Source organism: Lolium rigidum, chromosome 1 (genome assembly GCF_022539505.1).
Source record: "Lolium rigidum isolate FL_2022 chromosome 1, APGP_CSIRO_Lrig_0.1, whole genome shotgun sequence".
Lineage (NCBI taxonomy): Eukaryota > Viridiplantae > Streptophyta > Magnoliopsida > Poales > Poaceae > Lolium > Lolium rigidum.
This window is the reverse complement of record NC_061508.1, coordinates 303,604,743-303,632,353: the sequence shown is the minus strand read 5'-3', so window position 1 is coordinate 303,632,353 and position 27,611 is coordinate 303,604,743. Positions and strand designations below refer to the sequence as shown.

Here is a 27,611-nt window from a genome sequence, read left to right as displayed (position 1 = left end):
GATGCTAGGACGAACAGAGCTAACCCTGAATCTACTCCTTCTTCCGGGTGGCCCAATCCTTCTTGTGCCCGCCAAGGATCCGGGAGATCTGTAGCCCTCTGCTAAACGCCTGGTTGAAGAGCATCCGGGTCTGGAACTCCGACACAAAGGGGAACCAGGCGAGGAATGCAATGGGCGTCAACAGGAGGAGCCCCATCAGGATCTCGTAGCCGCGGGCGAGGGCCCTGACCGACCCCCACAGTCCGACCATCACCAGAGCAGGCTTGATCGCTTGGGCAATCTGTCGAACAAGGTTAAGTCAGACCCGAGTAGAAAAAAAGGCATGTGGAGGAGAGCTAAGTAGTCGTGTGACTAACCAGAAGTAAGCCCCATCCGGTTGGCATGAAAGCAAGGATGCAGATGAAGATGTCGAGAATCGTCATGTGAGCAATCGCCGTTAAGATGACGATCATGGAGATGAACGTTATGAATATCAGCCCCTTCATCAGCCGGAACACGAGCTGGAACTCCACGCTGAACCTCCTCCTGCCCATTGACACGGTCTGGCAAAGAGAAATCATGACAACTGGGTGTTTCAGCTTCAGAAGGAGATAAAATATCATATTCTCTTCTGACATGGAAATTAAAGAACGCGCATTTAGAAAAAATACATCATGTTTAACTAGGTTTAACCCTAGTCAATTGACATGAGCTAATTGAGGACTTTGCATATGATAAAGAAACCTAATCAAATCCCTCAAAATATTGTCCATACAAGCAGGACAAGCAATACACCTTATATTTTAAAAAATTTCTCAAAAGCTATATGGCTTATATATAGGAACGGAGGGAGTAACATTCTTCTCGCTGCAAAAGCAAGGCTCAGAAACTTGGAGTTCAGAAATCCAATTTCTACAGGAAGAGAAATTTTAAGATCGAAAGGAGATCTTTGTTAGAGAGATAGTTGTATATTGTATTATCTCCAGTAGGTAGGGGGTTCCCTGCATATTTCGTCATGTACATGTACTATATATTGTGGCCTTTGGCCCCCGTGGAATATAAGTTGTCTATTCCTAACATGGTATCAGACCGGATGAGAACCAAAAAAAAATCGCGTGCGCAACTCACGCTAACCGGCCGAAGCTTCCCACTGAACTCCGGCCGTCTCCGTCGCCGGCCGCCTCCGTCCCGGCCCTCCGTCCCCGGCCGCCACCGTCCTGGCCCTCTCCATCGCCGGCCGCCGCGTCTACGATCGTCGCCGCCAGATCTCCGCGCCGGTTCTCTTCTCGCCGGCCGCCGTCGCCGGACCGCCGGCCGCTGTCTCCGGCCGCTATTCGTCCAGGCAGCTGCTCGGTCTCCAGCTTCCCGAGCGCGTCTTCGCATCCAGCGACAAAGTCCATATCTCGATCTGATTAGAGTTGACCACTCCCGTCCAGTTCCAAAACAAAAAATCCAAAAAAAGGTGCCCACCTCCTCTAGCTATGTTGCGATTCCTCGCTGTCCGTGATTTTTTATGGCGCGAATTATCCTGATTTCGCTGCCTTTATGCGCATTCATATGCGTGGCCTTAGTTTTGGGGTGTGCTATCCGACGAGGTCTCCTGTCCGCCGTGACCCGTTGCTCCTATGGCTCCTACTCCACCAAGCCACCAGCTCTTGCTGCCGATGCTCCTCAGGCTGACAAGGATAAAGCTAAGAGGGATGATGATGCAGCCATTGCCGCGCATGATCGGAAGGCTCACGAGTATTCTGATGCTCTTGAGACCTACCGGCTAGACCTGACTGCTTACACCCAGTGGATTGGATGGATGATGATGCTCCTGCTGCAGCTGTTCTCACCTCCAGCGTTCTACCGCAGTTTGCTTCTGAGTTTATTGGTCTCGATACTGTTGCCGACATGTGGGCTCACCTTCGTAAGCGTTATCAGCCGTCCGGGGATGTTATGTATCTGTCTGTGGTTCGTCAGAAGCATGAACTTCGGCAGGGTGACTCTACTATTGATCAGTTCTACACGCAGAGTGCTGCTATCTGGCGCCAGCTCGACTCTCTTCGCACTGCTGTTTGTGGTACATGCCCTTGTTGTCAGACTGTGCGCTCTGACTTGGAGTTTCAGCGCGTCTACGAGTTCTTGTCTCGGCTCTGCAAGGAGTTTGAGCCCCGTCGTGCCCAGCTGCTTGCCCGTGGCCGTGTTCCCATTTCAGAGGTGTTGTCTGAGCTTCGTGCTGAGGAGACTCGCCTACGCGGCGCTGGGTTGCTGGATGTTCCTTCTGTGCTTGCTACTCGTGGCCCTCTGTCATCGTCACCTGCGCCATCGACTCCTTCGCGGCCCACTTCTCCGCCACTTACCCACTCCTTAGAGTCAGGGCTAGAGTCGTGGCCAGGGGTGTAGCTCTCGCCCCCATCCTCACTGTACCTACTGTCACCTGGATGGTCATACTGAGTCTCATTGCTACACGAGGGACCGTGATCTACGACAGCAGAGGTCGTCTGCTTCTCCTGGGATGCATGCTCCTTCTAGCTCCTCAGGGTCTTCTCCAGCTGGCTTCACCGAGCAGGACATTGTGCGGCTCAGGCAGCTGCTCTCTGCTTCAAGTTCTCCCTTGACAGGTGCTGCTGGTTCTGTGACTGATTCTTCTGGCTCTGCGCGACCACCATCTTCTACACAATCAGGTACCTCCCCGTGGCTTTTGGATTCTGGAGCTAATTTTCATATGACTTCTGAATCTTCTATTTTGTCATCTCTTCAACCTCTTCATTTCCCTCTTAGTATTCTCACTGCTGATGGGACTTTTCTTTTTGTTTCTAGTCGGGCACTCTTTTTACTCATTCTTTTTCTGTTCCTGATATTTGTCATGTTCCCCGTCTTACCATGAACCTGTTTTCTGCGAGCCAGCTTACTGACTCTGGTTGTCGCGTCATTCTTGACTTCGATTCTTGTTCTGTTCAGGATCGTCGCACACAGGCTCTGGTTGGAGCTGGCCCTCGCCGCCATGATTCTCAGGTGCTTTGGGAGTTAGACTGGCTTCGTGTTCCTTCCGCTGCCACCTCGTCCGCTAGTTCTTCTGCGGTCGTCTCCTTTGTCATCGGCTCTTTTCAGCAGTGGCATCATCATCTTGGCCACCTTTGTGGTTCTCATCTATCGCCAGTTCTTCTGGGGCATGTCTCAGGAGATGTTTCTTTATAGTGGCAGGGTTGTAGGCTAGGTAAACAGATTCAGTTACCCTATCCTACTAGTGCGTCTATATCTCAGCGACCTTTTAATTTAGTTCACTCTGATATTTGGGGACCGGCTCCTTTTGCTTCGAAAGGGGGCCATCGATATTTTATCATTTTTATAGATGATTTTTCTCGTTACACTTGGCTGTATTTTATGTCTTCTCATAGTGAGGTGCTCTCCATTTATAAGCGTTTTGCAGCTATGGTTCTTATGCAGTTTTCAACACCTATTCGTGTATTCCGTGCTGATTCTGCTGGTGAGTATATCTCCAAGCATTTGTGTAGCGTCCACTCTCGCTCAGTTATCTTGTCCTGGTGCGCATGCTCAGAATAGCATTGCTTTGCGTAAGCATCGTCATCTTCTTGAGACTACTCGTGTGATGATGATCGCTTCTTCTCTTCCGCCTCATTTCAGGGTTGAGGCTGTCTCTACCTCGGCCTATCTCATTAATATCCAGCCGTCCGCCGCCCTTCAAGGTGGCATTCCTCTCGAGCGACTCTATGATTGCTCTCCTGACTATTTTATGCTTCGTCTGTTTGATTGTGTTTGCTATGTTCTCCTCGCTCCTCGTGAACGCACCGAACTATCCGCACAGTCTGTTGAATGTGTGTTTCTTGGATATAGTGATGAGCATAAGGGCTATCGTTGTTGGGATCCGGTGGCTCGTCCGATGCGTATTTCGGGATGTGACTTTTGACGAGTCTCGTCTTTTCTATCCGCGTTCGACCTCCATTGTGGCGGATCTCTCTTTTCTTGTTTTTCCCGACTCTCCTCCCCCGGTCAACCTGTCTCTTCTCCTTCTTCTGTGTCATCTCCTCCGTCTCCTCCGTCGCTGCCGTCTCCTCCGACTTCTTCACCACCTCCTTCTTCACCCTCTTCGTCGTTGTCTCCTCCAACTACTTCTTCTCATCCTACTTTTCCTTTTCACTATACTCGTCGTCCACGTGGTGTGCCCGCGTCGACTGATGCACCATCTACTTCTAGTGCACCTTCTGCTTCTCATGCACCCTCTACTTTTGGTGCACCGTCTCAGCCGTCTTATTCGATCCGTACTCGGCCCCGTTCTTCTCCTGATTTCTGTAATCCTGCTAGCTACAATGTTTTGGCTATCCCGGAGCCGACTACTTATCGTGAGGCCGTTGTTCATCCTGAATGGCAGCTCGCTATGGCTAAGGAGATTGTTGCGCTTGAGCGCACTGGCACGTGGGAGCTCGTTCCGCTCCCTCCATGTGTTCGTCCTATCATATGTAAGGTTAAGACCCACTCTGATGGTACACTTGAGCGATACAAAGCTCGACTCGTTGTTAGAGGTTTTCAGCAGGAGCATGGTCATGACTATGATGAGACTTTTGCTCCTGTCGCTCACATGACCACTGTTCGGACACTTCTTGCCGTGGCTTCTGCTCGCCATTGGTCTGTGTCTCAGCTTGATGTTAAATGGTGAGTTGCGCGAGGAGGTTTATATGCACCCACCACCTGGGTATTCCGTCACAGATGGCCTGGTCTGCGGTCTTCATCGCTCTCTCTATGGCCTTAAGCAAGCCCCTCTGCATGGTTTGAGCGCTTTGCTTCTGTGGTCACTGCTGCTGGTTTCTCTCCCAGTGCACATGATCCAGCGTTGTTTGTTCACTCTTCTCCTCGTGGTCGTACTCTTCTTCTTTTGTATGTCGATGACATGATCATCACTAGTGACGACCCTGAGTATATTGCCTTTGTCAAGGCACGTCTCAGTGAGCAGTTCCTTATGTCGGATCTTCGTCCACTTCGCTATTTTCTTGGGATTGAGGTTTCGTCCACCTCTAATGATTTCTTTATATCCCAAGAATGTTATATTCAGGACCTTCTTGATCGTGCCGATCTTGCTGATGATCTGCTGTTGAGACTCCTATGGAGCTCAATATTTCTCTTCGTGCCTCTGATGGTGATCCTCTCTCTGATCCGACTCGTTATCGATATCTTGTCGGGAGTCTCGTCTAGCTGGCTATTACTCGCCTAGATATTTCTTATCCTGTCCATATTCTGAGTCAGTTTGTCTCTGCTCCCACTTCGGTCCACTATAGTCACCTTCTTCGTGTTCTACGCTATTTACGTGGAACAATCTCTCTTTGTCTCTTCTTTCCTCGTTCCAGCTCGTTACAGCTCCAGTCCTACTCTGATGCCACGTGGGAAGAGTGATCCTTCGGATCGCCGGTCCTTGTTTCCCTACTGTGTTTTTCTTGGTGGTTCTCTCATTGCATGGAAGACGAAGAAGCAGACCGCAGTTTCCCGTTCAAGTGCAAAGGCTGAGTTGCGACCTATGGCTCTTCTGACTGCAGAGGTGACTTGGTTACGGTGGTTACTTGCAGATTTTGGTGTCACTGTTAGACACCCACGACTCTCTTGTCTGACAGTACAAGTGCTATCAGTATTGCATGTGACCCTGTGAAGCATGAGCTTACCAAGCATATTGGTGTTGATGCTTTTTTTTGTCCGTGCCAGTGTGCAGGATCAGATCACTGCACTAGTTGGCGGGCTTCTTTACGAAGGCCCAGACTAGAGCGCAACATAGCTTTCTACTCTCCAAACTCAGTGTTGTTGATCCACCATGAGTTTGAGGGGGGAGGGTGTTAGAGAGATAGTTGTATATTGTATTATCCCCAGTAGTTAGGGGGTTCCCTGCATATTTCGCCATGTACATGTATTTTGGCCCCCGTGGAATATAAGTTGTCTACTCCTAACAATCTTGACTAAATAAGAACTGACCACTACACCTTCACACAAAGGGCAGACATGACAGTTCTGAATCTACACCTACAACTGGAGAACGCTAACTAGCTTATAGTACAGCCACCCGGTCTAAGATCAGACCTGTGAATACCCTTGAGAAGGAGATAAAATATCTAACTGCAAAAAGTACAACTCGCGGAATTTGGAGCTCAGAAATCTCATTTGCACAGTGACCTGATAATTTGCAAGCAATTAAATATTCTACATCGAAACAAAATCTTGACTAAGTAGGAACCAACATAAGCATCAGACCTGTGAATACTCAAATACAGACGAGAACTAACAAAAGAAACATAGACTTGATTATATTACCTTCATCACAAGCAGCATGGCCATAATCACAACCCATGAGAAGCCATAGACCTGGAATGAAACGGCATTAATTAGAGAGACTGCATAGGCGTGATACAGATTCAAACATCTAGAATATACCAAATAAAGGAACATTACCAGCACACTTTGTTTATATTGCTTCGTCATATTCAGATGGTACACAAGCCCGTATTGATAGATAAAGAAGCGCAGTGCAAGCAGAATTTCCAGAATAGTGCCACGCTTGCCCGAATGTCGAAGAGGCCCCTGCTCTTTGTCCCACCACGATTCCCAGCTCTTCTCTGGTGCTACACCGATACCCCCACGGTTGCTGATCCACTTGTTCCAATCAGCCCAGTCGTCCATGATCTTCTGCCACTCAAACCCAGAAGGATTGAACAGGAAGGGTGCGAAGAGCCACCCGCCAACCATGAACCACATGGAGACGGTCATGAAGATGTATGTGATGGCTCCTCTGTATGGCTGCCCAAAGATCTCAAACACGATCAGCAGGATCATCAGCTCGATACCCTTCACGAAATGACTGCGGGAATAGAGGCGATAGTTCTCAGCAAACTTGGCATGGAACACCACAAACCCACGTCCAGTCGCTCTGTATTCGGCTCCTCCATGGAGCAGCGTCCTTCCATAATAGTGAGTTTTGGTCCCAAGTGAAAATGTGAAGAAAACAGATGCTAGCTGGAGTTGCATGAGCACAAAGTCGCTTAATGCCGTTCTGAATCCTCTCTCTAGACCAATTTCCATCATCATGGGTAACGCCATCAAGAATCCAAGTTGAACAAACGACTCTGATGCAAGAGCAACTTGCAGAGGTGTATTGTGCACAAACCTCTTTCCAGTAGCAAGTGCGTTGTCCAGTCCACTGAGGACAAGATATAACCGTCCATAAAGGAAAACATACACAGTCCAAACCGTAATCTGAAACCAAACATAACGAGTTAAGTTTATGGGTTAACCAACGATTCAGAAAGAGAAAATTTCGGGCCAATAACATACCATCGCACTGAAATAGAACCCAATGGTCGTGTAGTAACAGGACAACATTCTGAAGAAATCAAAACGTTGCCCCAGTCGGTAGATGTCACGGCTCAGTGTCTGTTCACCGTTGCCGGTTGCTATCTTTGCCTCGAATAGAGAAATTTGATTGAGACCCACATCCCTCCCCTTGCCAACTTGCATGTATTCATGATGAGTGACAAGGCCTTCACGTAATGTAGAGTTGAATCCTGAAACAAAATATGTCACGTCACTACCAAAATGGTACCAGATTTCCTCTACTCCAACACCAACAGAGAGAGCTTAGCACCTGCAAATATGTCCTCACTAAGATTGATAATCTTCGATGCTTTACTTATACCACCCCTTGTTAGGTGGAAAAGGCGATCAAAAATATCAGGATGGCCATAGTGGAACCGAACCCTGCAGAGAGGTGTTAAAAAAAACACAAAGTTAATAATATCTTCAGAAATCATGAATCAACGAACTGCCCAAGTGTCCAACAAAAGCAAGCAGCCAATTCAGTATGATTATGAAAGCAAAACCAATAGATACCACAAATATGATTATGAAAGCAACGCTAGATACCACAATGGCATGCCGTTAGTTGTGTGCAAGATACTATAGGATTGGTACCTCAATGGATTGGCAAGTACACGCTGTCCAATGGTCACAAAACTGGTCTCCTGATTTGACATTAACCATGCAAGGGATGAAACACTGCAGAATTGTAGAAAAGAAAATTCACAGGGTTAGCGGGGGAAAACACTGCATTACATGTTAGATAATCCAAATTAAAAACAAATGTAACTAATTTATATAATCACCAGTTTGAAAAAAGGAAACGCCTGATTACCTGCCAGTAAATATATGCTCCCTTACTCCAAGAATCGATGGATATCTCACACCATCATGTTTCTCCCGAAACTCTTCCAACAAATTTCTCATTTTAAGAGCCTCCTCCAAATAATGGTCCTATTATTCGTAGCATGCCATCAAAGAAGGAACAGGAAAACATAATTCCATGAAGCAGCAAGTGCGACAACCTGTACCTGGTTCATATCTATAGTCTGGAGACATTCACCTCTAGTGAAAATTATTGCATGGTTCTGATTTTCTGGCTTTCCCTCACCTAGAATAGCATTGCCTGGAAGTTTTATCTTGTAGATGACCTGCACACAAAAGGTAAATGGCAAATAAGTGCATCTCATTTTGCACAACTTAGAATTGAGACAACGTAAAGGTATTTCACTCGAGGAAGAAAGCATGCTGTAGACAGGACAATCATGACACTTGGGAGGAGTAGAACAAACTTTTTCCACACATAAAAATATATCCGCAATGTAAAGTTAAGTGCACAATATCGAAAAATGAACAATAGCTTCTGCTGAAGCCATTAAGACAGCTGGATCTCACGAATAAGTTTCACCCTGTCAAAAACCAGGATTATTTTCTTGACATGCCTATTTGAACTACTAGATTACATAAAAGCTTCCTCATTTATTCCTCTTCTTCCAAATCAAGTACACAACACAGGAAGTTAAGATTAAACTATGAAATTTTGGTCAAAGAAACACAATAATTACAACAAATATCACCAAAGCCATACTAAATTAACAGAGCATTTTGCAGTACCTGATCAAGACTCTGTCCAGGATCATTAGATTTTGTAACAGCAGCCTTCACCAGAACTGAGTAGTAAACTTTATCAATCTTCTTGTTTCTATCTTGGCTAGGTGCTTCAACTTCATCAATGTAGGCAACCCGAAAAGATGGATATCTGCCAAGCAAATACATTTCTATTTATTCCAGTGCCATCATATGCATCTAACACCGAAATAATTAACTAAAATAATGACACTAGTAAGATATGAATAATGTGTCCTCAAAAATGTAATTATCTAGCACTCAAGCACTATTGTTTTGAATGGTAATAAAATTTGATAGACCAGAAGGACGTGGAACGCCACCATGCATTAATTACCAACTATAATACTAGATATTAGTGCAATAAATACACAAAACTTCACTATTTTATTATTGGTTATTAATGATCAATATATTGCCATTCTACCAGCCCAATTAGCATTACTCACACATGGGAAAGACACTGCTAGCGAATGCCCACATGTTTGTGTAGAGTTAGGTTGGCAAAGAAATGGGCCAAATTGAAGGGACTCATACATTCCACTGAAGTAACATATAGGATATATCCAGAATTTTCGAGCCTCAAACTGAAACTTACGTTGTCATAAGTCTTAAAATATCATGTGCACAAGGATCACCAGAACGTTTCTGGATTCCATACTGCTGGCATGAGACAACATAAGTGAACTTCATGTCAGCTATCGCTTTGCATTGTATCATTAGTGGAGAGTCCTCAGACATGAGTTCTGTTGCTCGGTAGCCTTTCATAAGATCTAGTAAATGCAGAAAGAGAGGTGAGAAATTAATGCAATTGCATGAGGCCATGTTCAGAACATCATAGGCTGAGCTATTAAAAATACCGTCATCCTTGGCCATATCAAGAAAAGCCTGAAGCTCCAAAGCTTTTCGATAGTACATCATCCCTCTTACTGTTTAGACAGGAGGAAACAACGATTTTAGAAACTGGTCCACTTAGCATGACACAAAGAGCAGGCATGCTGGGATGTAACAAAATACCAGTTCTTGTCAATGTCTGTCCTCTATATGATGCCCAAAGACGAAGCTCATCTTCCAACGTTTCATCCTCACGGACCCCCTCCTCAGTCTTGCAGTCCACCCTTTCCAGGAAATTTTTCCACTCATCTTCAGGGTTCATACATTTCCGTGAAACAAGTTCAGTTATGATGGAAATCAGAAATAAATAAATAAAACGCATGATATATCAATTCAAGCAAAATCTTAGGCAAAGGAGAATAACCTGGGTAAATTTTTTGCAAGTAGAAAAGAATGGAAACTCCATCCTCATTTGGCTCTTCTAAATTTTGTGATGAAAACAGGACATCTTCCTTGTAATAAGGAGTCAAGACTCTGCAGTAAAGAAGTTGTTCCAGCAAGGAAACAAAAAACCAGGTCAGAAGATTTAGTTAAATAAACATTACATGAGGTGATAAATCCATATATCACGTCTTACAAATGTGGCATGGCAACAAATATAACAGGGATAAAACGGAACTGTATGTTATTCAGTTGAAACACGGACAAAACAAAGAGCAATCAATATTCTACTAGTCCAGAATTATCCCGACATAGTATTCTATGTATAAATCTTTTGGTCTATACTTGAAACATATCAATTATCTCCATTGTTTCCTAAAATAAATAATTTAGAAGCTTTTGAATGCTTGGTAAGTTTAGGAAATCTTATAATGAAAAATCAAACAAAAAAATTGAACGCCCAAATTTTGGCCTAAATTTTGAACTTGTCCAAAATTTGGAGGCGAGAGTATTGATGGCTCAAGGAAAGGGTAAGCATATGGGAACTGGAGGAAGGCATTTGACAGTGTTGCCATTCTTGAGGCATGGATCAATTGGAAAGAAAAGAACAAAAAAGTGTTGCCATTCTTGAGGCATGGATCAATTGGAAAGAGAAGAACAAAAAAGTGTTCAATAACTACACTCTCCTAGACTTGATCGAACTCTGTAAGCATACCTTCACGTCCTGGTCTATGGCTGGAGCAAAAGGCTGTGCTTGCTACTTTGCTAGGTCGTAGGTTTTTATGTCAAGTCTTTGCTTGTTGCTAACCTCAAACTTATGTAAGAGTTTGTTTTTGTTCCTTTCTTCTTAATATATAACACATGCAGCACGCTTCGATGGTCAAAAAAAAGTATAGCAGAAACCAAAAAGGCAAGCAGATTGTGGTAGTACGTAATATATTAGTAAAATATAATTAGATCTTCTCCGAGACCACATGTCGTTTTTTTTTTCTTTCATTGCTGGAGAGGTGGGTTAATTAGAGGTAAGGCATTTGGGGTTTCAAACAGACCAAAGCACATAGTTATAAGATATTACGATATTCAATGTATGAATAATTGAATATAGCCATTACCAAGACAGCACACTGAGCAGCAAAGAGCAATATGATATCTCTAGGATAAATTGGAGGTCTGGTAGGAACAAAATTCAATGCTCAAAGCAATACAGAAAACAGAGAATCAGTAGTAAGAACTTACGAGAAGGGCAACATGTTCCGCAGTTTCGGAGCAATTGGCATCTCCATAAAAAGAGAATTCGAAAAGAAAGATATTCTCCTTCTAGCATCGAGGTTCGTAGGGACATCCATAGCAGATTCTTTCACTGTGAGCAGCAGATGAAGCCTCTTTATCTGAAATCAACATAAGGTAGTATAGTACAGAAACTGGCCCAACATAAGTATTATTTACAAACTCTGTTTTATCAAAAAAAAGGAGGGGGGGGGGTGCGAAAATCATACCTTTTCAGTCCATGCATTTGATTCCACCACAGGGAACTTAATAGCTTTAGTAAACAATTGATCTTGCTGATCAAGCGGTGTCATCGTTTCATGTTTTCTAGAATTTCCACCATGTATGGAATCCAGTACTCTTTGTAGAGAGAGAAAGATATAGCACAAGTTACCATAATCAGCGCAGTTCATCTTTTAAAAAAATTGAATGTAGATACGTAAAATAATTCCTAACATTTATTATTTAAATTTTAAAAATGTGTTTTCCCAATGCTAAACCTGAACCATGCAAGCCAATATGTGTGGCAGACAACAAAAAAACAGAATGTGACCCAAACTATGGATGCAAAGACGTGGCATAGATGTGGATCATTATTCCCGTAAAAATGCCATACTGTTATGACAAAATAAAACTAAGCTCCTCACCCGCCAAGCTCTTGATCCTCCATTATATCCCTTGTGACCACCTCAAGCATATCTTGGAACAAAATAACAACTTGACCCAAGTCTTCTTCCTTGTTCTTTTGCTGTACTCAAACAGATAGATACAGTGAGGGGGGTCAGGGGTCATCTCTAAACAAGACCTAAAATCATGATGACAACTTCTATACCAGTAACTCAAGTAGCTCAATGAGCTTCTTGCTCAGGGCTGGAAGATTCCACATGTTCAGATCGCTTATCAGAGTCCCTTCGTTTACATGTTTATCAACAACGGCAAAAATCTCTTGCATAACACTGAAATGGGCATCAGAATGCAGGAGTAAAAGAGACAAAAATAGAACTAGACAAGGATTAGAAGTGACTAAATGTATGGTAAGATAAACATACACTTTCTCACGTCGACCAAACACTAAGGTGTTGATGATGTTTTTGAATGAAACATAGCATTCTCTGATAGCATAGGAGAAGTATGGATCCGATCCCATCCTTTTGTTCAGATCGCGATCTTTGCCTCCACTGTCTGCCGCCATATCCAATGCTATCGGAATCTAAAATGCAGTATAAATAAATAAATGTGTGAATCCAAGTAAAGAAAGTATGAAGTGGTCAAGAGGAAGCACCTTGCTAGCCAGTAGGAAAGGTGGCCATTGGAATATATCCAATTCGCGATCTTTGCAGTATGGCACAAGTAGCAAGTCCATCTCCCTGTTATCTATGAGGTCTTCTTCACGGAAACTTGTGATAATTACATTCCACATTTGGGCAAATCTTGCAGCTATTTTGTCTTTCTCTAGTTCATCATCAGAAGGCTAAAGAAAATATTATGTCAGGTCAAAAGCTAACAAATATTGCATATTCAATACTGATCAGCCCATAATGTACTTAAGATGATGAGTTCAACAGATTAAAACCTACCTTAGCAAGTTTGTGTGCATCAGAAGGAATCAACAATTTATTGAAGGCACAAGGCAAAGATTCAAAGCGGGATCTCAACATGCCTAATGTCCGTATCTGATTTCATGGGCCGAGAAAAGTGAGCTTAATTTCCTTCATTGATGATAGACAATGCTCCACAATATTACAGAAATAAACAATAAAGCATGATGGTTACTAAAATAAACATATCCGGTAAATTGATAGATCAACAAAGCAAGATAACATGCACCGCTACCAATATGACAAGAAGAAGAATTTGTTTGAGCAGTCATAGAAATGGTAGCTCAAAAGAGGAGGTGGTGATGTTAGAAACAGCAGTCACAGAACCAAGTTTCGTAATATGCTACTGAGCAAGGTTCAGAAAAGCGGAAAAAAGCATCGCTTATGTGCGCTGAAGCGCAATGTTGAGGCCTTCCGCATCGATTGCATAAGCGCTTAAGCGGGAAAACTCGGAAAAAGAGGAAAAAAAGCGTCGCTTATGCGCTAAAGCGCTAAGCGGAAGGCCACCGCACCAATTACGCTTAACGCTTTCTTGAACCTTGCTACTGAGTGCAGCCCAACATAATAGGACAAGAAAATCAATTCAGAATCCAAAGCAGACAGAGCAATCAAATCTGTCAAATAATGAAATAATGATGTGTAATTCTGAAATATTTTACTGACCTCGCCAAGTCGACGACAAGCCCCATAGATACCTCCAACCAATGTAGAGAAAACTGCATACCAAATCTGGGTGTCCATGAAATAGACCTGGAAAATGCAACTAACGAAACTTAGCATATTGTTAAAGAACATATTTTGGCAGAAAACAGGATTGATACATACAAGAATTATTGGAGCCCAAAGTGCAATGACAACACCAATATTGTTATTTCCTGCAAACCAAAAAAAATACGAACACAATTTCAGGAAATGTTTCAAAAAGGAAAGAAACATAGCAAGCTCCATCAGAAATACCATTAGGGAAAAACTCATTCCACTGGAATGTCCGGATCGGTTCTCTCATTATATCTTTTGTTGGCTGTACCAGAGGCTTGATCTGCAACCAAGTAAGAGAATGAATAAACAGTACTAGCGGAAGCTCAGTGCTAAGAAGGCTTGGTCCTAATTGAATCCCAAGAGAAAAGCTACTGAATCTCCAACAATAATACATACCATCCAGTAACCTTTTGGGAATTCCTGATATGTTTGCTGATGTTCATATAAGTTTTAACATTTTATACATTCAAGAGCAAGAAATGGTTGTTGTATGTAAATTTAATGTAACTAAGGAAACAAAGAGTGTGGCGGTGAGGCCACACTTAGGGCCTGTTTGGTTCCTATCCACACTTTGCCAAGCCTAAGTTTGGCAAGTGTGGACATGAAATTGGGAGCCACAAAGTGTGGCAAAAGTTGGCAAAAATTGCACTCTATGACAGGTAGACCATAAGGATTCTAAAGTGTGGCAACAACCAAACACATACCAAACTGCCAAACTTTGGCTTGGCAAATTGTGGCCGGGAACCAAATATCCCGTTAGAATGTGCGTAACTTTCTCGATTTTATGAGGAAATGATTAGGTACCTCAATATAGAAGTTTACGGTCAATTTCATTGCTAAAAGGATAATCCAGAACATGGTATACCTGTCAGTACAACAATGCTTAGTGGACAGTGGTTAGAAAACATGTAACAGGAAAACTAAGAATGAAGATGAGTTAATCGAGTATCTGTATTTCTACTTTTCACATACTTCAGGAGGGAGAATGCGCCTTCATGCATTCCTCTGCCAACAAATAACCGAGGCTGCAGATATATTTGTATAAATGTATCAACAAACACAGCCATGTAATTTATGACACAAAACAATAGACGGGAAATTACCTGGGACCACCACATCATGAAAGTTACAACCTTAAGATTTGAAGTCTCAAGAAGCCTTCTGATAAATGGGAAAATAAATAGCATGGCCGCAAGCATGTTTGGCGCCAAGTATATAAGAACAGCCAAAATATGCAATGAAGGTTGATTCTGACCATTGCCAAGCCAACCTTTTATTATTCTTGCGAGACCCGAAGGACTTCCCTCGGAATATGCATAAGTCACAGGTAAAATCACAACCCATGCAGCAGCTGATACTAACTTCAAGACATATCGCAGCTTTCTTGCAAATGACATGCTTCTTCTTGCTTTCCAGCCGAATACAATGTCCAGGGTTGCTGCATTGGTTTGTATTTACTGAAGTTAGTACATACTCCCTCCGATCCATAATTCTTGTTGCAGATTCAGATATATCTATACACAAAATATGTCTAGCTACATCCAAATTTGGAACGGGGGGAAATGTGGTTAATGATACATCCCTCAGTTTCATGTTAGTTAAATTCATTATCATTAGGCTGCTGGCAAAACCAAACCTAGGAACACTTGTGTTTTCTTTTACACATATTTTCAGTAGGCCTCACTCCTGCTGTTGTCCATTTGACAAAAAAAGTAGAGACAAAAGGTATAAGAGTAGGAATCGTGTAGTATTTAATGTGTTATCATGAACAGGGCTAAAAAAGAAGATATTGCTAGTTAGATTGGCACGGCAGTGTCTCTGCTTAATACTGATCTGTAAGGGAATTCAGTCAAATACCTTGACCCAAGTTCAAAACAGCAGCAGTTATAAAAATGCTCAAAACCTGCTTGAACACTCCAACGTCAAAGATATCACTTGGTGTGCCACCATTCCATGCAATAATAATCATGGCCTGCATTAAAACATAAGATCATAAGTATGTGAATCTCGAGTAAAGAATGTGTGGGAGCAACAAACCTGCAAGGATAAAATTAAGAAGATCCACATTCTATCAAAACTATGGAATATGTGCCAAAATGAACGGATCTCAACAAAATTAATCTTTCCCATCCAATGGACACTGCCAGCAGATCTTTCCTCCTGCATTACAACAAATGAAAATAAGTACCATGAGAACTGGAACTCCAGGCAAGTCTTTCTTTTTTCTTGGATTTCGTTCAAGGAAACAATACAAGTCACATGTCCATGTATATTTACTATGGGCTTAATGGAAAACAAACAGATCAAATCTACAACAAAAAACAAACATGTTGTTACATGCAGCGTGTGATCACATAATCTTATTACCAGGTTCAGTTCATGAAGAATAAAGGACACGCAAATTGTAATATTATATCACAGGCAACTGTTAATGTATTTGCCAAGAAAGAAAGTGCAAGGATATTGAATACTGTCAAGAAAACAGCGGTGCCAGCCGGCGTTCTTCTGGGCTTCAGGTCGAGATAACAGCGGTGGCAGTTGTGCCGTTGCTTGGAACGAGGTCTGCCGCCCCACCGAGCTTGGTGGTCTCGGCGTGCTAGACATCAAACGCATGGGCTGGGCACTCAGAGCCAGATGGTCGTGGCTCAAGCACACTGACGCTTCGAAGCCCTGAAGGAACTTTCCTATCAAAACAAACAAACACATCGACGCCCTCGTCCACGCTGCTACCAAAGTTCATCTAGGAAATGGCACCAATGTCCTCTTTTGGTCTGATCGTTGGATTGAGGGACAAAGCATTGCTGACCTTGCTCCCGACGTCGTTGCTGCAGTCAGCCGGCGGGCTGTCCACAGTACAAAGGTAGCCTCTGCCCTCCCCCAAAATGTTTGGGTCAACGACATATCCAGTGCCCTCTCTGCCGATGCTCTTGACCAGTTCCTAGACCTGGCTGAACTGCTATCTACTCAACATGTCTCTGAAGCCGAGGATTCCTTCTCCTGGAACTTCTCCACTTCAGGGGAGTACACAGCCAAATCTGCATACTCAGCCCTTTTCGAGGGCATGACAAAACATCCGCATCATGAGTCCATCTGGAAATGTTGGGCGCCTCTCAGATGCAAAGTGTTTGCTTGGCTCGCCTCTCTTGACCGCTGCTGGACTGCCGAACGACGTATGCGCCATGGCCTGTCCACTGACGACACATGTGCTCTTTGTGACCAAGAGTCTGAATCCATTGCTCATCTGATGATCCAGTGCTCTTTCTCACAGCAAATTTGGTTTGACATCTGCTCCCAACTGAACATTACAACCTGCATCCCAGGTCACCACGATGACTTCAACTCCTGGTTTGAAACAGCGGTGGCCAATGCTCCCCCCCGACACCCAAAGCGGAGCCAAATCAATCCTGATCCTTACCATGTGGAGGCTTTGGAAGACGCACAATGATGTCGTCTTCAACAATGTTGTCCCCAGACGGCACGATCTAGTTCTTTCCATTTTGGCAGAAGCTGCTTCTTGCAGGTGCTAGGGCACTGCGCCGGTTGCCTCTCCATACCAGGCCTCCCGATGACAACTTGCCACAGCACTTGCAGGCCTAACAAAGTTAGCTGCCTATAGCCCCCTGTATAGTTCTTTCTTTTTGCTTTCTCTAAGTTTTTCGTAGCCTTGCTACAACCCTGGATGCTCCCGCCTTCTCAGCGGTTTTCTCTAATATATAATGATGCACGCCTAGGCGTGTGTTCAAGAAAAAAAATACTGTCAAGAAACTTACTCCATTCAGGCGATTAGGATAAGCAAAATTGGGAGTTTTGAAAAAATCTGCATCGGCTCTCAAGGGCCATCCAAGACGGAAACAATCCTTTTTCCTGAAAGCAACACAGGAATAATTCCATGCCTTCTGTCAAAATATGTGGCACAATATACTAAAGGCAACAATTGTATTTGGTTGCTGCTTACCAAAAGTACTCATTGAGATCATCGTAGTTCCTCCAGTGTGATTGTTTGGATTTCATTGTCTTGCTCCTGAGAGCCTCCTGTAGAATTTCAGAGGCGAGTTAAGTCCGGATTGATATGGGGGAAAATAAACAGTCCGAATACAAACATACAACTATACCTCCTCTATAACTCTGTATATTGGAGTCACAACTTTCATCAAGAATGCCTCATCGTCACCGCCATAAGCTGGTCTAACATTTTCACCAGTCAGTGGGCTTACGTTTCCAGCCAGCATACCATAGAGTTCAAAAGCCATCTATATTAAGATCAGAAACAACATTGTTACCAATAAACATGATGCCACCAGAAATTACAACTTAAAGACTAAGCTTCGTACTAACACAAAACCATCCCCTAATGAGCCTTTTCATAAACTACATTTTTCTCCATTCGCATGAATATGAATTTGGTTTGCTTGTGCGATGATCAATGAATATATTACGAAAACAGCGTCGTCTCATAACAACAACAAAATATGACATTTTTGGGCATGAAAATGGAGAAAATGACAATTAAATGCCTTAGGCTATAACCTGCTTTGATCCTTTGGATCAAATTTGAATTAGTGTTCTAGCTTAACAGAACCTATTGTACACATAATCAACTTTATTGGTTTGCAAGGATAAGCTGGTTAGGAACAATACATAAACCATCATTCTAGTTCCCATTCTAACAAGAAAAGAGGTCATCAAGAACCAGCTTCAAATTCCAGAACTCATGTCCTTATTCATGGGATACAAGCAGGGTGAGAGGGAATCTAAATACAACATACAGCAAAAACTAAGATGAAATATCTGCTGACAACAGAAAGTCGAAATTCGGTGTAGTTAGTAGTTAGTTCGTAATTACAAACTCTTTGCTGCATGTTTTTTTGTCAGCCATTGGCCATTGCTACCAAGAATAGTCACTGCAAGCTTAAAACATGCCTAAGCTAATGGTGGCTATGTTAGGGTAAATGAGATTCCTCATAAAATTGATCTTCCAATTGTAGTACTCAACATCAAGTTCTTAAACCAATTGCTAAGGTACTAAGTATGAAGCGTTAATAGGACAATGGCCAAACAACAGATAAGGAAAAATCATCAGAGTGTGTGTAATCTGAGAAACAAGAAGTTGATCTTACATGATGATAGATGTAGCATAGACACTCTGGCATGAACCTCAAGTTAGCCGCCTCACCCCAAACTAAAAGGTAGAGACCCATATAGAGAAGCTTGCGCTGTTGGACTTCCTGTTGGATAGTTGGCAACCTACACATCAATTCACCCAAGCATTCAGACAAACGGTAAATTATCAAGTGATTTAATATCTGCAGAAAGTGGGGCATAAGGCCATAACTAAACACCAAATTTGATTCTATTTTTGCAAATTCTAGGAAATTAACGGTAAAAGACATAAATCACAGCTTTGGAAAATCAGTCCAAGTGGTCCTATGCATTTTTCAATTGTTAGACTTCATTGAACCTACCATAAACTGCTTTTGCGGCCGAGGTACTTGCACCACCTCTTATAACTAATAAGTAGCTTCTTCATCACAGTGTCCAGAGCCCTATCATCCAACTGGAAAAAAACAACAAAAGGCACATGAATTCATCATCACATTAATTGTAGGCACATGAAGAAAGACGGAAACAAACAATGCCCAGTTCCTCTCAAAGCTAAGATAAAGAAGGAGAAATAAGAACCTTAGACTGTTGTTCAGACTGTTGTTCAGGCTTTGGTATCTGCCTTATGTGTACGTTTGCTAGTAACAATATGATATGTTCCCTTTGGTTGGATACATTATCTTTCTGCAAAGAGAGCATTGAAATTAGATGATGTCTATTTTCAGCGTAAAGTACACATAGACATGCAATGTGGCAAGCGGACAACCCTTGCACACTTACCTGAAATCCAAACATGGCCTGAAGCCAGTCAAGAAGATCTTTATCAGTTTGCTCCTTGTCCTTGGGCCATGGCAGGGCTCTAGTATTCCGAAGAGCGTAAACTGCCGCTTGAATCTACAAATTAGGGAGAAACTCAGTCAAGAGAAAATCAAGCTTTATGGTCAAGTTTGCATTGAGTCTCAAGATCAAAGGAAACCTCTGGATATTGCATAATGGCTTGCTCACTACTTTCAGGATCAAGAGGGAGAATGTTGTAGGGAACATAGAGCTTCCTCTTTTCCTCGATTTTGTTGTGTGTGTCCAGAATCTGTACAATAAGAAAGAAAGCACAGCAGATGAGAAACAGAATGTTACACAATGATCAAGGAAAGCAAAAAAAAAAAAACGAGAGACAATAGAAATCAATCAATTATTACTTACCGCCTCATCGACTTCAACAGATTGCGACACATTGACGGCTTTCAAGACCTCGAACAAGACAGCTGCAGTCTGATACGCTTTGGTGAGCAGGGCACTGGTCAAACAGAATGAGCGCATTACAACCATGCAAGGAGCAATCAGCATGATATATATATAGCAGTTAGCATGATAGATATAAAGTTGTTTAGCGAGCAGAGCAAAGACCGAACATAACAAACGCATTCCCATCACGCAAGTAGCGGAGTGGCGGCTTTAACATAGTAAGAGCATGTCTAGCAGGCCCCTTACTTTTCTGCCCCGTATTTCGCGACTATTTCGCCCCGTATAAAAAAGTGCTCGTATATACACCATTCCGTCTAGCAGACCCCGTATTTCACCCCGTAAATTCGTAAATTTAAAACCCCGGGAAACTTGTTCATATTCATAGTTCGTCGATCATACATACGGATCAACGTATATACATACAAAATGCGTGATCCTAAATGGATCGCGACTTCTAGTCAGAGAGGTCGACGATGTACGCGTCCGCCTCCGCCTCCTTCACGGCGGCGATGGCCGCCGCCTTATCTTCCTCCTCCGCCCTCTTCTTCTCGGCGTCGTCCTTGAGGGACTCTTCTATCGCCTTCAAGAAAAGGGGGTCCTCCTCCTCCTCCTCCTCGCCGGCGAGCGGAGCTCCTCCGCCGCTGGTGCTCCCGATGCTCGCGTCCCATGCCGCCTTCGCCCGGCGGTGGCGCTCCCACTCGGCGTGCCACTCGTCGAACTTGGGGCCGCTCATCGGCTTGAGCCGCGGATCTTCCTTGTACCAAAGGCCGCCCGGCGCGAACTCACGGAGCTTCGGCGGGACGAACAGGGCGCCGGCGTACCTGCAGGCCGCACGGCGGCTCCCGGCGGCGGAGCGCTTGCATTGGAGACGCCACGCCTCGTCGACGGTGTCCAGCGAGCGGGATAGCTTCGATCCGCTCGCCGGCGAGGCGGTACTGCGGCTGCGTGCGGACATGCCGACCAGCGGTTGAAATGCGGAGCTGGGGTGGGCGGGATTTCTCGCCGGAGCTAACAGGGGAGGCGGCGGCGCACGACGGAGCTAGGGTTGCGAGTATTCCGCCGAAACGGGCCGGCCCAAATACAGGGCCTGCTAGACGGCCCAAACCGCGTCTGCCCCGTATCCCGCCGGAATTTTACGGGGTGGACGGGTTATAAGGGGCCTGTTAGACATGCTCTAACACAGGTAGAGCAGCAGCAGAGAGGAAGAAGGAAGGAATGAAGGAAGGAAGCAGAGCGGCGGCTGACCTGTCGGTCTTGTCGCTGGCGTTCTGCAGCGCCTGGATGTACTTCTTGTAGTACGCGCGGTAGAATCGCTGCATCTCGCGCGCGTCGCTCTGGTGCACCCTCTCCTTGAGGGTGGGGTCGTTCTCCTGCGGAATGGGGTGGTCGGCAAGCTTGAGTTTGTGGCAGATTTGAGTGTGGTCCAAGGAAGACTAGTAATGGGGTGGGGGTGTTAGTTACCCTGTCGAGCCTCTGCAGGAGAGCGGTCTTGAACTGCCGCACCCCGCGGCCCGTGGAGGTCGGGTCGAGCCGGTGCGCCTTCTCGTACGCGTAGAAGCGGCCTGTAGCATGAAGGAGCAGAAGATAAGTTTGCGCTTCGCATTCACCGGAACTCCGAAAGCAGTAGCAAGCTAAGCGAGGAGGGGAGAGTGGAGGGCTTACAGAGGTAGGCTACCCGCGGGTTGGCCGGCTCGATCTCGTTGGCGACGCGGAGGATTGGCGCGATCTCGACGAGCGAGGAGGGGAGCACCTCGCTGTCGAAGATGGACTCCCCCATGTTGCCGACCGTCTGGGTCCGCAGCAGCCTCCTGCGCCCGGCGCCGCCGGCCGAGGAGGGCCCCGGCGAGGAGAAGTCCGGCCTGCGGCCCCCCGGCGCCGCCATCCCGCGCTCCTAGGCCCCCGCCTCAAATCCCCTGCGCGCAAATCGGGAATGTGGGGGCGGCGGGACGGGGAGCGGGCGCTTGCCTTGCTGGTCTGGGCGGCCGGTGGCGAGGAGCTGGCGCGGCGGTACTGGGAGTGGCAGTGGGGTGGGTGGGAGAAAGGTTTTGGCCGGGTTTTGAAATTTTGCTGCGGAAGGGAAGACTCTCGGCTGCTGCTGCTGGACTAAACAGCCCCTTTGACTCGCGGAGGAATTCACGGTCCTCTCCACCGGAAGCTGTCCGCGCGGTGGCATCGTTCGTGGTTAAGGACGACGCGGGAGGGCAAAAGCGTCGCAGCGGCTGCGGGAAAGATTGAGGGGAGGTGGCGTGGGCGGGGCCAGGCGGGGCAGGCGTCGTGTTTCCGGCCTCGGTTCTCGCGCGTGATGAGGCGAGGCTTCGTCTGTCTGCTATAGTGTGATCCAAATTAATCTATATCTATCTACATCTATCTAATAATAAAAGGAGAAGCGTTTCCATGGTTTGACCCGTCTAAGTTTTCTTCGTCCGACATCGCAATAGCTTTTTTCGTCCGTGAATTTCACATCGGGTCTCTCGTGGCTACCCACGTCCGTAAGTCGCGCGTCTCTCCTGGTTTGGCACGAAAAAGAGTCCAGGTTAAACTCAGCTTGCCTTATGTAAACCGTGATATATACATCGCTCGATCGATCTTCAACGATTCCAATCCAAAAGGTCTCGAATCGGGGAGACCGAAGGGGCTTGGGCCTCTTCCCGTTGTCGCCACTCCGTCGACTCCGAGGGGTCTCCACCGGGATATTCACCTCGACTACATGGCGCCAGATATGGACGCAAGACCGATGCATGAGGTCAACCAGCACTACGGAGATGAGGATGAATTCAAGGACCTCTACAACGACGCCACCGTCGGCAACGGGTTCCTCGACTCCTCCCACTAGCTAGCCGCTGCCTGCCGCCCCTTGCACAGAAGCATCTACGGTCAGTGGCGGAGCCAGGAATTAAACTGAGGGGGTTGAAACTAAGCTTTAAATTTTTTTTGACGGAAAAGAGCAAATGTATTAAATAAAAGAGGTTCAAACAGATTGAATTTGCATATTTTATTAAGTACAACAACAAAATGACTATAAAAAACAAGAACACCATAATAGAGCTACAATTTGATAAGATAGTACATATAATTAAGTTGCATCTAAGCTTGGAAGACGAAAGCCCCGCGGAAGATGACCTCTACGGTTGCTGTAGGAATGGAAACGTAGCATCAAACTTGTCATACCATGCACTTAGAAATAACCGCTTATCCGGACCTTTGAGAAAATTATGACCATCTAAACGAGTAAGGCCTCTCGACAAATATGCCCATCTCATTTTGTCTCTGATTTCAGGGGTACCAAATGACTCAATTGGTCTCCAAATTTCAGGATCGGCAACCACTTTTGCTAGATCAAAAATTTCAAAAACATTTTCCTACAACATTGAAAAGGAAAACTAAAAATTACCCCTAATTTCTACCTTGTAATGATGCAAGCAAGTGTCAAAACTCAAGAAAAGGGGGAAATCAACCTGTCCTGACAATGTATATATGCAGAGAGATGAACTCGGGTCGACAACAATCCTAAAAAACGCACAAAATTAATATTGATATATACATATTGATTTTCATTTTTCTGACATTACTGGTCGTCTCGAATGGTGGTATATCAGTAATTATTTGTTAATTATCACATCGATGGTGCCCAGAACCATGTCGTCAAAGAGGTTGTGGGCACAATGTGGCCTACATTCGACGTGGCCGATGTTGGTTAGTCTCGATCCCCTATCGAGAAATGGTTGAACGTTGAGATATCCAATGAAAATTAGACTAGTACCTTGATATGACTTGAAGTTACATTATGCCATGATCTAGAGAAAACGTGTAGTGAAAAGAAAAATAAGTGGTTTTTTTGTAGCAAGAGAAAAATAACAAAGTCGATTGGTTGTTGCATTGTTGGATCGGGCTTCTGCTCTGGACTAGACCACCGGCCTCACCCAATTTTTTAATCAACGTGGCCTATTTGATCCCTTTAGAATAAAGGAAAAAAGACCAAGCGAACAAAAAAAAGGCCCAAAGTTAGCAGAAGAAGAAAAGCCCAACTTCTGGTCCAGTCGGACACATGCGGCATATCTTCGTCTTCTTCGTATAGCTGAAGCTTTATAGAACTTCCGACGAGCTCGACCTAATGGCGCCACCGCCAAATTAGCTCGTTCGCCGCTGCATAGGTCTGAAGTAGATGGGATCTGAAGGCCCCTTGGTTTGCCGGGCCTGGGGCGGCCGCCCCTCCCGCCCCCTCCCCCTTAGGGCCGACCCTGACAGGGACTGGTGGTCTTTTTTTTTCGCCAAAAACTGAGGGGGGGTCGAACGACCATGCTCGACCCGGTGGTGGCTCCGCCCATGTCTACGGTGGTATTAAAGATTCAAGCGGCGCAGCATCGGGATGTCCCACTCCCGTCGGCGCATTCCCGCTGGGCTAAACGGGATTATAGGGATATTAGGAAGGAGGGACACGCGGGTCCCATGGTCCCCGCCAACGAACTGCTCACGTGTTAGCATCATGCACTGGTTAGCATGCGTAATCCGGGCGCGAATCTGGAGTAGCCGGACTATGCATGCAACTGCCCTGTTCGCTACTTCTAGCTAGCAGCCGTTGCACGCCTCACGGTACAAGCCGGGATTAGTGGACCGCTCCGGCTTATTTCGCTGGGACAAAACGGGATGCCAGTAACGGGATTTGCCGGATTTTCTGCTGGGATGGGAGGCGGGCTTGGCGGAAACGCCCATCCCACCTACATCGTTAGGTGGTATCCTCATCGGAAACAGCGCGCGAACCTTGAGGCGGAGCTCAGCAAGTATTAATTCAAGAGGATGTGAGGTTCTTTGATGAGGGCGATTTTTTTTAAATAATACGAATTATTTATTTAATTTCAAGACTACCGCGCGATTTAAAAAAATTTGAAAAGTGTGACCCGGCCGGACATTAGCTGAAGAAGTAGTTGGTCGATAGCTGACCAATTGGTCAGCTACCGACCGACCGGCCTTTCTGTCCAACCGGCCATCTGATAGCCGATGATTTGCATGGATTTAGTTTGAGTTATTACGAGTGATATCTCCTGGCACTTCTCCCCCATTCTTTTTCCGCCACCGCTCTCCCGCCATATGTTTTTATGTTTAAAAAATGCAAAATCCAAAAAAAATGTCGTGCTGCTGGGGATCGGAAGAGAAAATGGGCTCACATCGACGCGTTTCAAATAGCGCCGGCGCTTTTTCGAGCCCAATAGAAGCGCCGGCAACCCCGTGCCGGCCCCTTGGCGAAGTGCGCGAATCGGGCGCGCCGGTGCCTCGCGGCACGACGGTTTTCGCGGGTGGGGGTGCCTTGTCAGAGGATGCGACGGTTCGCATCGGAAACAACGCGGGAAGGTTGGTCGTCGGTGTTCATGGCCTCCCGCGCGGAAACCCAAGCGGCGACGAGGGCAGCGACTGGCCACGCGGCGTCCACCCACCTTCCCCAGGCGCCTTCAACGAGCGTCTACACGGCTGGCACGTCTCCAATGCCAGCTTCGCCGTGCCACCGTCGCCATCGGTAGGGCCACAGACGCGGGCCCTCGCTAGGGAACGGCGGAACCTGCTAACGCCGACGGAGAGGAACATGCCGGCCGACGCGCTTGACAGCCCAGCTTGGGCGACGCGATTCGAAGATGAGCGCGCCGTCGAGCTCGCGCGAGCGGCGGCTTCAACAACATCGTCCGGGAGCTAGCGCGCCGAATCGTCGGCAGCCGGCGACTGCACGCGCTCGGCCGCGCCCGCGCTTCCTTCTGGAGGCGTCGTCATCCGCGACGGGGCGAGGCGCGCGTCCTCTGCTCCGACCAGGTCACACTTTTCACAATTTTGCAAATCGCACGCTATTCCTACACTTAAATAAAAATTTATATTATTTTAAAAAAAATCGCGATAATCAGCCGGCACATGGAGGCACTAGTACGTGAAGGCAAGCGTGATCGGCTGCTAGCTACGGGCATGTGTGCTAATCAGCCGCGCTAAGAGCCCGTCGGTCGGTAGCAGGCCGATCGGCTGGTAGCTAACCGATCGGTCAACTGCTGGCCGATTAGGTCTGCCATCTGACACAGCACACGTGGCCGACACCCTATCAGCCAACTCCTGACCGATCGGTCAGCAACTGACCGACCAAGTCACAAAAGTAAAATTATCTAAAAATGCGCGCTACGGCTGTAAATAAATAAAAAAATCATATTATTAAAAAAAAAATCGCCTTTGATGAGAAGGCAAGCGGAAAATCTACCCCAAACCGTTCCCAAAGGGATTTGGGGCGCGCCGGACAAAAAAAGCGTTCCAGTCGCGTCCACCAAAGCCCATTTTTGTCCGGCGCGGCCCGATACAGTGTCCGGCGCTCCGAGCCCGTCCCCGTCCCACAGGGGACGCACCGGGGACGCCGGACACAACGAAAAGCGAGGCGAACCGACGCGGGGCCGACCCGTCAGCGGCACAGGGAAAATTCGTCTCACACTCCCGCCAAATCCCGCCGCTCCCGCCAAATCGCGCCTATACCGCCGCGCACAGGCCTCCCAACACATATCCCGCCGCCGATTCATTTCTCCTTCCCGCCGTCCACCCGCCGTCCACCCGCCGCCGCTACCCTCTCTACATGGCGCCGCCGACAGCCCCCAAAAAGATGGCGAAGAAAGCGGCCAAGAAGCCGCCGGGCAATGGGACGAAAGGGGCGACAGCGCCGTTCGCGAAGCCGCGGAAGGCGCCGGCTGCGAAGAAGAAGCCTGAAGGATGGACCGACGATCAATGGCAGCAAGATTGCCTGCGCCGGAAGCTATCGACGGCGGAGCGGAAAGGACGGAGGGTGGCGGAGCTGGAGAAGAAGGCTCAGGCGGCGCGCCAGCACCAGCACGTAATGGCCGGGTGTATCGCCGCCACCAACGCGAACCCATGGAGTACGTCCATGCCGGTGTACGTTTCGGGAGTGATCTCTCCGTCGCAAGCCGCCTTCTACGACGGCCCCTCCGCCACTCCCGGGTGCGTGACGCCTAACTTGTCGCCGCACTACCAGGATGCGCTGCCGCACGGCGGCTTCAACCCCAACAACATCTACTCCCCGGCGTACGAGCAGCGCGAGCCAGGACCCGGTCCGGACGGCGACCCTTTCACCGGCCGCAGGGGTCCGCTCGAATACGACGGCGCCGGTGCTGAGGAGGACGACGGGGTTGAGGTGGAGGACGACGAGGAAGAGGACGGGGTGGAGGACGACGATGAGGACGAAGAGGGCGACGAGGACGAGGACGACGGGGTGCCGGTGGCGATGATCTCGTGGAGGTAGACGCGGACGGCGTGAGGACGAAGAAGAAGAAGAAGAAGAAGGCGTCGGGCACACGAGGCCCGAAGTGGACGGTTCTGGAAGATCTTTGTCACGTGCGAGTCGTGGGCGACGGTGAGCCATGACTCCATCATCGGCGCCAACCAAAAAGCGGGAAGTATTGGGCG

The 27,611-nt window shown here is 46.5% G+C and overlaps 1 protein-coding gene across 1 annotated transcript; it reads right to left on the bottom strand.

Annotated features, from left to right (window-relative positions):
* Positions 1-31: 31 nt before the first annotated feature.
* LOC124684037 (callose synthase 3-like) lies at positions 32-22,059 on the bottom strand. The gene is made up of 41 exons (XM_047218445.1): positions 21,840-22,059; positions 21,639-21,739; positions 21,423-21,547; positions 20,136-20,229; positions 19,912-20,022; positions 19,716-19,829; positions 19,515-19,619; positions 19,298-19,389; positions 18,953-19,079; positions 17,948-18,085; positions 17,791-17,867; positions 17,606-17,699; positions 15,873-15,995; positions 15,693-15,807; positions 14,939-15,273; positions 14,808-14,860; positions 14,640-14,700; positions 14,034-14,115; positions 13,902-13,951; positions 13,740-13,826; positions 13,056-13,151; positions 12,761-12,949; positions 12,528-12,688; positions 12,311-12,434; positions 12,126-12,226; positions 11,709-11,838; positions 11,449-11,600; positions 10,196-10,305; positions 9,955-10,080; positions 9,798-9,866; positions 9,536-9,710; positions 8,926-9,070; positions 8,343-8,462; positions 8,147-8,265; positions 7,927-8,010; positions 7,601-7,713; positions 7,291-7,520; positions 6,412-7,212; positions 6,274-6,324; positions 357-542; positions 32-280 (listed from the first exon to the last, which is right to left on the bottom strand). The coding sequence occupies exons 1-41, from the start codon at positions 22,057-22,059 to the stop codon at positions 32-34; spliced, it is 5,835 nt and encodes a 1,944-aa protein (XP_047074401.1).
* Positions 22,060-27,611: the final 5,552 nt, after the last annotated feature.